The sequence below is a fragment of the Rhamphochromis longiceps genome, linkage group LG3 (genome assembly GCF_057381845.1).
Source record: "Rhamphochromis longiceps isolate RC_006_pf linkage group LG3, R_longiceps_female_GT1.1, whole genome shotgun sequence".
Classification (NCBI taxonomy): domain Eukaryota; kingdom Metazoa; phylum Chordata; class Actinopteri; order Cichliformes; family Cichlidae; genus Rhamphochromis; species Rhamphochromis longiceps.
In genome coordinates, this window is record NC_140559.1 from 33,102,427 (window position 1) to 33,114,630 (window position 12,204).

A 12,204-nucleotide genomic window follows, 5' to 3' on the forward strand; every position below is an offset into this window, starting at 1 on the left:
AAGGGAAGTCAACAGTGATCACTGACTGTTTTAGGAGCTTTTTGAGATTAAATAGAAGAAAATACATAACATTAAACATGTTAACAACACAAAAGCCATATTAAACGCAGACTACTTTAGGCCCGGAAGTAGGATTCATCACGTTATCACTTAACGACCGGATAGATGGTATGCTTTTAAAATTGTTTTAAAGCTGAATCACAATGTCATTGTACTCTTGTCTTCAAAACACCAATTTATACTCCTGAATATCATCTTGTGATTTTTTTTCTGTAGATTCCAGAGACTCTGTGAGGCCACTATTACAAGGCAAGTTCGAAAATCTTGGATTTTCAGATTTTACATGGTATAAATTGTAAATGGCCTATATTTGTACAGCGCTTTAACTAGTCCCTAAGGACCCCAAAGCGCTTTACACATTCAGTCATCCACCCATTCACACAAATTCACACACTGGTGATGGCAAGCTACATATACAAATATCAAATATATGTGACAGGCAAAAACTAGCAAACACTTTTAGCAGTTAGAACAACTTATACTTGAATGCAGAATGTTACACCATCACTTATGGATATATTAGTTTTTCGCCTCTCACTGCTTAAGCCATTAATCTTTCTAGAATTGTTCTTTGAAACAGATGCGACCTCACAAAAGATTTTAACTATGCTGTCAGACCTGACCAGAGCAATTAACAAACTCCATAAGGAGGTCAGTGCCATCCGCCATCCCTGCTGCAATGAATCAGTAGATGCTGGGGTACTGCCTCTGGATTTGCCCTTGCACAACATTGAGGAGCTAAACAATGCAGAGACAGCTCTTCAATCACAAGAGGCAAATAAGGCAAAGGTAAGTATATAAAGGTTATGTACACTTTGTAACTATAAAGTGTAATAGCTGTCAGATGTGATTTAAATACATAACGACGGCATGTTGATTATACACACAAGCACTTGCATACACATTTAAGACATAAGACAAGCTAATTCCATCTCTTAAAATATGTCTATAGGTGAGACGCTTTGCCTTGATTGGAGGGACCACACTGAAGGTGCGAGTCCGCCGTGTAATGGCTTATGCCATTACAAACGAGCTGGCTTCGGTACTCAACTGGGCAGGGTAAAAAACCAAGGACCTTACCAAGCAAAAAAGGGCATTTAAAGATACAGCGCTGTGCAGATGCATATTTGGTAAGTTTTACCTTTTGTTGTAGTTTTATGAGCCTAAAGTGAATAAAGGGATCAATTGATCTGCTGGGTGTGTTTCATATTTCCTATGTCCAGGTTTTGCTATATTACGTTGTCTTTCTTAATAACAAGACTTTCATGTCCGGTTAATCTGGAGATGGAGTCTTTGGTCTTCAGCTTGTTTAGTCCTCGGGTTGTACAGTTTGTACAGCCCGAGGACCCCATGTTTATTTTGTTTTCAAATGCGGCAGTCTGAAGATTTACGCCTGGTGACTTTCATGTTTATCAGCCTAGGAGTTTACATACTTTCTCCCCGCTGAAGAGTTAACAAGAGCTTATTCATGTGCTCTAATTCACTTTTTTTGTTTGTTTGTGTGTGTGTGTGTGTGTGTGTGTGTGTGTGTGTGTGTGTGTGTGTGTGTGTGTGTGTGTGTGTGTGTGTGTGTATTTTTGTCCTTAATGGCCTGACGCAGCAGTTAGGGGCAAACTCTATGTCCGAGTTTGTCTTTGCACAAGCAGTGCAGAAATGGCTCCGATATGCCCCAGATTGTATGGGTGGCGCAGGACGCACATCATGCATCCCCATCCCAGAGTAAAAATTACAAACTTATGTGAAACATAGAAATGTAAATCGGAAACTGTCTTTTAATAAAGTATTTAGCAAACGAAACATGTCTAGTTTTTTTTCTCTGTTACATCACATGCAATGCTTTCTTATTTTAGGATATTAATATTGACATTTAGGGTGTCCAATTTGAGGAATAAGTACAATTATGTGTTTAGGTGGTTTAAGTATTGATGGAAACATGCAGTAGTTTAGTATTGGTTAAAATACCTATGAAGAAAGGTAGATTTCCAGTCATGATTTAACTGTTGTTTTAATAAAAGGCAACTGTGCGAAAGAGGTGGAAAATCAACACCATAGCTCAACAGTGTTTCAATGTCAACAGTCAGAATCTGACATTGTTTCAATGTCAACAGTATTAGAAAATATAATGTTGAATCAATGTCAGGTTTCAACACTGATTCAATATCAAAACCTGACGTTGTTTCAATATTAAAAAAGGGTTCAAGAGTGACGTTAGGTTAACGTCACACCTCAACGTTGATTCAATGACATTGCCTGATATTGACTAAACATTGTTTCAATGTTTCCTTGCTATCTGGTATATATAGGTGCTGTCCATTTCTTCTGATCATCCTTGAGATGGTTCTACACCTTCATTTCAGTCCAGCTGTATTTGATTATAACCAACTGGTGTGGTTTTCCATAATTTTCTGCCGCCCATTCGCGGGGAGTAAGGGTGCCCTCCGTTTGCGAGGTGCACTTGCTGCTTGCGGCACAGAGAAGAGAGGGCGGGGCGGGGGGATTCTCTGGCTGGCTGGAGCAGTATCTAATAACCAACTCGCAAAATAAAACAAAATAAAATCAAACCAACAAACATGAAAACACCAGACATTGTGATACAGACTTATAATTTGCACCAATGTTTTTTCGAAATTCTATAAAGTGAGCGTGAGAGCCCTTGGTGTGCCTGCTTGCTGCTATGCTGAAGTCAAATTAAACTTTATTGTCATCTCCGCGATATACAGTACAGTATATAGAGAGGCGACTGCAAGTAAACAAACAATAAATATGATAGGAGTACGAAAATACATATATACTTTAGGACTAGTGGTAAAGGGATTAATAGCAATTTAAAATTTTACAGTTTGATCATTTAAAGTCTCACACAACCTGTCGACAGAGGAGGGGGCCCTGCTGCTTCCAAATAGGGCACATTTCGATCATAATGTCGTAAATCCAAGCCCATGTTACGGCCTCCGGTCTCAGGTGGCCCCGCCTTCCTCTAGGTAAATCAATGTGTTCCAGGACTCGTGTGTGATTGGTTACTGGGAGACCCGTGCCAACCCTCTCTTATGCAGAATGAAGTGTGCCAGACCACACGGACGATTGGCTGCCCCGGGATCCCATGATGCTCCAAGAGACAATCAGTGGCTGATCGTACCCACCTGTGGCTACAAAAGGCTGGAGGTCCTTCACTCAGTGGCGGCTGCTTAAGACTGAACATGCAGTTTGCTCTTCATGCCTCCCTCGTCGATCTTTGTTGAACTTATTCATATTGCTGACCTTTGTCGAACCTTGGTGCATGCTTTAAACCTAGCCTGATTAGAGTTTTGAGCTGCTAGCTGGCTGTGAGTAGGATTGCGTGAAGCTGGCTTGCCTTAGTTAAAACCCTAGCTTTTATTTTGTGTGCGGCCAGCCTGCCTTAGTTACCCTTTAACTTTTACTCGTGACTGTTCTTTCTTTATGTAATAATTGTCTGCCCAGTGGTCTGTTGCACAGCCCTGTCGGTTTTCTGTTTAAAGTTTGGAATTAAAACCTTTTGCTTTACTCAGTTTTGTGTTGGGGGGCTCGTGTATGTTACTCCCTCCCTGACGCCTAGCAGAGGGGGTCGTAACAGCCCATTATGTATTCATGATTTGAATCCTGGGTTGTGTGAAATCCCAGAAATAAACTATAGACTAAGTCAATCTTTGAAATAAGGTTTAGGTCTATTAAGTTATGTTGTGGTGATCCTTGAGTTGGAGGATGGGTATTCATACTGGAGTACAAAAGTAAAACCAATGGAAGATGGACAAGAAAAGTTCAAAGCCATCAGGTCCTCAGTTTAGGAAAAAAGAGAAAAGAAGAGGAGAAACGAGCAAAAGAGACAAGTAAGACCTGTCATTGGAAAATAGGAGGTCATGAATCCTGAAACAATCAGAATACTTTATTAATCCCTAAGGAAATAATGTGGATTACAGTTATTCTAGGAGAAATTCTAAAAATAGCAACAGTGATAGACTAAACTCCAAACAATACATTGTTAGAGATTTTACACATTTAGGAAATAGCACTAATATATAAAGATCAATCAATTATAAATATCAAGGATTAACAGAAGGGATAATAAATAAATATCAAGAAAATTGACAAGAATATTACAGAGTAGAAAAGAGCTTATGTAAAAAGGGTGTAACTTTTGCAGTGTTTACAGTGTGTTGGATGGAGGAGTTGTACAGGGAGATGGCCACAGGCAGGAATGACTTCCTGTGTTGTTTGTTTTTTTCTGTTAATCTCAAGCTGTGTCCCAAAACGTTGGCTGCATCCTTCGGAGGACCCAGCCTTCGCGGTCTACGTGGGCTGGGTCCTTCAAAGACCGAGAAGGCCAGAAGTGCGAGGCTGTGAAATGGGATGGTCTAGCCTTCAGATTTGCGTCACCACTGTCTTGGTGGAGTTTAATAAACTCGGCCGTCTGCTCCTTGCTATCTAAAATATAACAGGACACTGACGTAAATTCTCGACCGTTTCACACTTCTGTTTAATCAGTTTTCTGTTTAACATTTATTCAGCTGTGTGAAAATCCCAGAGGAACCCACTCGATGGATTAATAAAGTTTTATTTAATCTAATAATCTAATAACTTTGATCGCAGCCAAACCGATTTACTCCAGAACAAATAAAACACCCAAAAAAGGCAAAAAATTACATTTTTAAGTTATCTGAGTGACTTATATCATGTTTAACCTGAGTAGCAAAAGAGCGTGGGTCTGAAAACGATAAAGCCGGGAGTCCGCTGCTCTTGCCGGCTGGAGTGACCATTGAACCCCCCGGCTTGCTATCGAGCTGGTGGGTAACAGACATCTCCGAAAACGTCGGCACACTTTTGCAAATATGTAATGTCTTGATAAACCAACCAGATATTTGTAAATTACACAGCTACTTTCTCGCCTTAAAACATGTTAAAAGTTTATTTTGTGGCCCAGAAAGATTAATAAGAGTAATTTTCAAACTTAGTAGCGGCCGCCATTATTGTCAGCTGAAATTTGACTGGGCCGCGCTATGAATTCTGGGTTATGGTTTGCCACGAAGCACACATCCGACCCATCCTTCAAATTCGGGGAAATGAAAGACGCATTTGTCAGCTGCATTTGAAGGAGTCGACGAATTGGGACAGCCTTCGTCGCCTGGCTGTGATGTAATCGGCCTTCAAATGCGGCCTCCGGAGGATGCTGCCGACGTTTTGGGACACAGCTTCAGTCTCTCACTGAAAGTGCTCCTGTGACTAGCTGGTATGTCATGGAGTGGGTGGGAAGTATTATCCATGACTGTCTTTATCTTGAACAACATCTGCCTTCAGACACCACCCTAACGGAGTCCAACATTACTGGCCTTGTGGATCAGTTTATTTAGTCTGTTGGCATCTGTGACCCTCAACCTGCTGCCCCAGCTTGCAACAGCATAGAGCAGTGGTCCCCAACCTTTTTTGCGCCACGCACCAGTTTATGGTAAATGGTAAATGGCCTGTATTTTATATAGCGCTTTACTAGTCCCTAAGGACCCCAAAGCGCTTTACACATCCAGTCATCCACCCATTCACACATACATTCACACACTGGTGATGGCAAGCTACATTGTAGCCACAGCCACCCTGGGGCGCACTGACAGAGGCGAGGCTGCCGGACACTGGCGCCACCGGGCCCTCTGACCACCACCAGTAGGCAACGGGTGAAGTGTCTTGCCCAAGGACACAACGACCAAGACTGTCCAAGCCGGGGCTCGAACCAGCAACCTTCCGATTACAAGGCGAACTCCCAACTCTTGAGCCACGATCGACTGCCCGACAATATTTTCACGGACCGGCCTTTAAGGTGTTGCGGATAAATACAACAAAATAAAACTAGTGCCGGTATTGAAAAACAGAAGATTTATTCATAACACACGTGGAAAGACCCAGGAAAACCGAGTTAACGATAAGAAAATAACGCTAAAAACCCTGAAAACCATACATTTCACACCTGAGCCTCAACTCTTGCGACCCGGTACCAAACGACTCACGGACCGGTACCGGTCCGAGGCCCGGGGGTTGGGAACCTCTGGCATAGAAGATAGCACTGACCTTATGCAATCTTGGACTTTGTTGTCATTGTCGGTTGTTGATTTGTCCTATTCTCATTGTCTGATGGATTATAATGGCTGTTTGTACAAAATTTGAAAACTATGCATACTCTCTCTCTTCATAGATAGATAGATGCGTGTGTTTATGTTTATCTGGCTAAATTCGATATGGTTCCAGCAACAGTTTTTACAGTAAGATATGTTTTATATGCATGTACAATCTTTAATATACATATATACACATGAAAACATACATATATGTTATCTGTGGGTGTGGGGCAGAGAGGGTGTTCGCCCAGGGCACCAAACAGGCTAGGACTGCCACTGCTGACAAAACACAGAATGTGAAAAAGAGGGGAGGCATGATAACAGAACCTAAAGACTAGAAATGACAAATATTAGATCAAGCAGAAAAACAATTAAAAGAACATAAATAGAAATAAACATCAAATATTACAATATACAATACAATACGAAAGAAATTCCACAAATTCAATACACGCTACAATTGCAGTGTGAACAATCTGATTTTTTAAAATGTTTACATAGAATTGGCCGCATTTCAGCACTGACCAATAAAAAATTAATTAACTCCAGTGTGGATTAGTTGATGATTTTTTAAAGTATCCATGCGACGAAAACCCTTTCCACACTGACAACAGACAAATGGTTTAATGCCAGTGTGGATGGCCTGATGTTCTTTCAAGGAACTCATGCAGCTAAAAGATTTTCCACACTGATCACAGCTGAATGGTTTCAATCCAATGTGGAGGAGATGATGTTTTTTTAAGTTTCTACGCCGAGTAAATGATTTTCCACACTGATCACAGCTGAATGGTTTAATTCCAGTGTGGATGAGCTGATGTTGTTTTAAATTTGTAATATGAGTAAAAGCCTTTCCACACTGACCACAGACAAATGATTTAATTCCAGTGTGGATGAGAAGATGATCTTTTAAGCTTTTACTATGAGTAAAAGACTTTCCACACAGATCACAGGTGAATGGTTTATCTGTAGTATGGATGAGCTGATGTTCTTTTAAACAGTTACTATGAGTAAAAAACTTTCCACACTGATCGCAGCTGAATGGTTTAAATCCAGTGTGGATGAGTTGATGTTTTTTTAAGCTGCCACTCTGAGTGAAAGTCTTTCCACACTGATCGCAGCTGAATGGTTTAATGCCAGTGTGGACGAGCTGATGTTGTTTTAAGTTGCCATTTTCAGTAATAGCCTTTCCACACTGATCACAGCTAAATGGTTTTAATCCAGTGTGGATGAGTTGATGTTTTTTTAAGCTGCTATTCTGAGTGAAAGTCTTTCCACACTGATCGCAGCTGAATGGTTTAATGCCAGTGTGGATGAGTTGATGTTTTTTTAAGCTGCTATTCTGAGTGAAAGTCTTTCCACACTGATCGCAGCTGAATGGTTTAATGCCAGTGTGGACGAGCTGATGTTGTTTTAAGTTGCCATTTTCAGTAAAAGCCTTTCCACACTGATCACAGCTAAATGGTTTTAATCCAGTGTGGAGAAGCTGGTGTTTTTTTAACTTGCTATTTTGGTTGAAAGCCTGTCCACACTGCTCGCAGCTGAATGGTTTAATGCCAGTGTGGACGAGCTGATGTCTTTTTAAGTTGCCATTCTCAGTGAAAGTCTTTCCACACTGATCACAGCTGAATGGTTTAATGCCAGTGTGGAGAAGCTGGTGTTGTTTTAAGCTGCTATTATGAGTAAAAGCCTTTCCACACTGATTGCACATGAAGCTTCTGTCTCCACTGTCAATGCGCTGGCGTCTTCTGGCCTTCTTCATAGTGATGAAAGTCTTCTCCACAGGGATCACAACTCATTCATCTGTACTTGCTGGCATTGGTTGGTTTTTGTTGAGGTCATAAATTTGGAGAGGTTTCAGCACACTTCCCCTTCTTTTGCCTATGATGACAAAGAACTAAAACAGTGACATGCACTTCACAAAACCTATTTAGTGTACATATACATACATACATATATCTATACTAGGGCTGCCACAAACGATTATTTTGATAGTCGACTAGTCACCGATTATTTATGCGATTAGTCGACTAATCAGATCATCATCCACTGGACGTAAAACGTACAGCTTATTGCACCAGCAGCATCTGCTCTTATATAACTATCATTAGCTTACAGCTTTAAGCTTTTAAGGTGCTAACTAAAAATAAAGACAAGATGATAGTTTATTCAGTTTTAATGAAATTTGCAGATTGTTTCGGTAAAGTTTAATAAACTCCTTGCTATCTAAAATATAACAGGACACAGGAGTATATTCTCCAGCATCTCACACTTCTGATAATCAGCTGTCTGCTTGACGTTCATTCAGCTGTGTAAAAACTATAACTTTAATCTCAGCCAATCCGATTTACTCAGGAACAAATAAAATACAAAAAAAAAAAAAAAAGCCAAACAACAACATTTTTAATTTATCTAAGTGACTCATATATATTTAACCTGAGTAGCGAAAGACGGCGGTGGGTTTGAAAACAATTTGCCGGGAGTCCGGTGTTCTCACGGCGCTAGTGACCTAGCCCCCGGCTAGCTATCGAGCTAGTGGGTAACAGACGTCTCCGAAAACGACGGAGTGCTTTTGAAAATATGTGGTGGTGTCCTGATAAACTGAGCCGATATTTGAGGTTTACACAGCTACATTCTCGCCTGAAAATATGTTAAACGTTTATTTTGTGACCCAGAAAGAATAATAAAAGTAATATTAAAACTAACTAGCTACCGCCATTGTTGGAAACTAAGCTGGGCCGCGCTATGAATTCTGGGACACAGCTGCTTCTTCTTCTTCTTCGGGGTTTAACGGCAGCTGGCATCCTTGTACATGCAGTGCTGCCATCTTCTGTTTCAGTCCGTTATTACACTCTTAAATCCTGCTACTTATTCCTGCGTCTTTTGTGATCTTACAAAGCTTCAAACGACGCGTCGACTATTAAATCAGTCGTCGACGATTTTGATAGTCGACGTAATCGTGACTAGTCGACTAATCGTGGCAGCCCTAATCTATACACACACACACACACACACACACACACACACACACACACACAGAGTGTGAAAAATAGTAATCAATACAAGGGATGGCTATTTTAAAGAATCTAACATTTTTAAGAATCTAAAATCTGAGTATGTTTTGAGTTATTTAACATTTTTTTGTCTCCTAATTCCATATGTGTTCATTTGGAGTTTTGATGGTTTCAATTAGAATCTATAATGTAAAAAGTCATTATAAAACAGAAAAATCATGAGAAGGTGTGTCTAACCATTAGACCTGTGGCTTAGTCAGCCTGGCTACAGAGCTGTTCCTGTTTTCCTCATTTACTAAGATTTCATAACTTTATAGAGGGCTTTTTCTTGTTCAGGTCAAAAGAAGCATGAATTAGTCTTCAGTGTAGGTGTACTTATAAGTTCTTCCAGGGAGTCAAACTTCTCTGGTTTGTTGCCTTCTTTTTCAGAGCAGCCAAAGTGTGCAGAGGATGTAATACTATTTACAAAATACGCTATCAGAGATTATCAGAGGAAATAAAGCACAACTGTGTATCAGCTGTGAAAAATGTATCATGTGCAACACTAGAACATATTAATAGATACTTTATTATACAACATGTAGAGTGTGTAAAGGTTAAAAAAAAATACAGGACCAAAAACTGATCCTTGAGAAGCTTATTTTCGGGAGGGTTAAAAACGGCTAATTTCATCCATCCATTGATTTAATGTGAGCAGGTTGAGAACATTATTTTTCTTCAGCAGTGATTTGTCTCTCATTTGGGATAAACAGGCAAAATGTCACTGTGTACAGAATTAGATGTTATTATTATTATTAAAATAACAACCAATTAATGTCTGTAGAATAATGTTGGCGATTTTTCTTTGTCACCTTCAGTGAAGAACCAATGTTTCTGACTACAGGTGCTGAGATGCTCCTCCTGCAGACTCTTCGCCTGCTGCCAGTCGCCTGTGACAGCAAAAAGATTTTTATATTTAAGCCAGTTAAATTTATTGTATTATTATAAGGCACTACTGCAGACCATTGTATTGTGTAGCATTATTGTGCCTCGTACTAACATCACAAACATCAGAATCAGAAAAACCTTATTAATCCCAGAGGAAAACTAAGTTTTCATAGCAGGAAATATACAACAAACAACATGCACTCACTGAGTGTAGAAACAGAGTTATGATGGATAAATACTGGATAGTAGGAACAAAAAGAAGGGGGGGAGGGGGGCGCTTATGAAGACAGCTGCTACAACAGCCTGTGTTCCAGATCTACTGGCGTTTAGATCAACTGGCGTTGGTCGAACAGATGTGTGACAGTCTTGCGTTTCAGGAGCTGCTACCGACAAACCAGCAAAAGAAAAAAAAAAAAAAAAAAAAAAAAAGCCAAATGTCTTGATGTTGTTGAACAACAAAATGTTTAAAAATGTGGCGAGTTTACCTGGTGATATCCTCATGTGCGATGCGATCGCGAAAACAGCAAACAAGTAATACCACGCCGATGTTGTTTACGGGACAGCAAGAGTAAACGATCGGGAGACTCTTGTCGTTGTTATCGTTCCCCTCGTACGGTTTATTTCTCCGGTTTCAGCGTTTTTGCTCCACAACTACAGCGAGCAGTTTACTTTATGCACTAACATGGAGTCGAGTCAACCAGCGCCACCTCTGGCCAAGTGCCACAGCCTACAGCCAGATCAACTTGTGACACACATCTGCACCACGTCTGAATTCGTTTCATGCACAACACATTTGTACTAGGGCTGCCACGATTGGTCGACTAGTCACGATTACGTCGACTATCAAACTCGTCAACGACTAATTTAATAGTCGACGCGTCGTTTGAAGCTTTGTAAGATCCTGAAAGACGCAGGAATAAGTAGTAGGATTTAAGAGTGTAATAACGGACTGAAACAGAAGATGGCAGCACTGCATGTACAAGGATGCCAGCTGCCGTTAAACGCCGAAGAAGAAGAAACTGTCCCAGAATTCATAGCGCGGCCCTGCTCAGTTTCCAACAATGGCGGCACCTAGTTCGTTTTAATTAAGTGTGCCTATGCGAAGGCACACTTATTACTATTGCTCGGATTTATTATTATTGTGTGGATGCTTTAAGCATCCACACTATTGAGTTCCTGTTTCTCTTTATTCTTTATTATTATTATTATTTTTATTATTATTATTGTGTGGATGCTTTAAGCATCCACACTATTGAGTTCCTGTTTCTCTTTATTCTTTATTATTGTGTGGATGCTTTAAGCATCCACACTATTGAGTTCCTGTTTCTCTTTATTCTTTATTATTATTGTGTGGATGCTTTAAGCATCCACACTATTGAGTTCCTGTTTCTCTTTATTCTTTATTGTGTGGATGCTTTAAGCATCCACACTATTGAGTTCCTGTTTCTCTTTATTCTTTATTATTATTATTATTATTCTAGTTGCTTCCGTACACTTTTTGGCACTTAACTACTTCCACAATTTTCAGCCGATTTTCACCGTTCAAATTTTAAACTATTCTGCTATTTCTGCTAATTTACGCTACGATTTTTGCTATTTTTAACTATTATACTTTTTAAAATATTCCACTTTTTTCCTTTAATTTGTCCCATTGAAATGAATGGGAAACTTCTGCAATTCTGCTAAAATTTGCTTGTTTTTGAAACTTAACTACTTCCTCATATTTTCACCTAGAACAACCATTCAAACTTTAAAATGTTCACAAATTATTGGGCTATTCAGGTATGATTCAGCTTTTTGAAATCTTTTACTGTTTTACTTTTATGCCTCTTAAAGTTTTGAGTTGCAAAATTGTGATTTTTCACAAAATACATGCGTTGTTATGGTTGCTATGCTCTTGGCTTCCAGTGTGTCACTGAAGGTTTTGCAATTTTCACTTCATGTCCGAACAACTTCTTGCTACTTGCTCAATTTTCACTCAACTTCCACAAATTATACATCAAAACGTAGGTATTTTTGCTGGCTTTCAGAAAATGTCACTATCATTGTTGTGGGATTTATAGAATTTTTGCAAATCTCCTCAGACCAAC

General features: G+C 39.8%; 1 protein-coding gene across 1 annotated transcript in view; it reads right to left on the reverse strand.

Annotated features, from left to right (window-relative positions):
* Positions 1-6,328: 6,328 nt before the first annotated feature.
* Positions 6,329-12,204, reverse strand: part of LOC146674190 (uncharacterized) — a 57,900-nt gene continuing 52,024 nt past the window's right edge. The window contains exons 2-3 of the mRNA XM_085394812.1: positions 10,039-10,116; positions 6,329-8,054 (exon numbers count right to left, since the gene is read on the reverse strand). Coding sequence (XP_085250938.1) covers positions 6,712-7,935 — 1,224 coding nt within the window. The 5' untranslated portion in view covers positions 7,936-8,054; positions 10,039-10,116 and the 3' untranslated portion in view covers positions 6,329-6,711. The remainder of the gene's footprint in view (positions 8,055-10,038; positions 10,117-12,204) is intronic.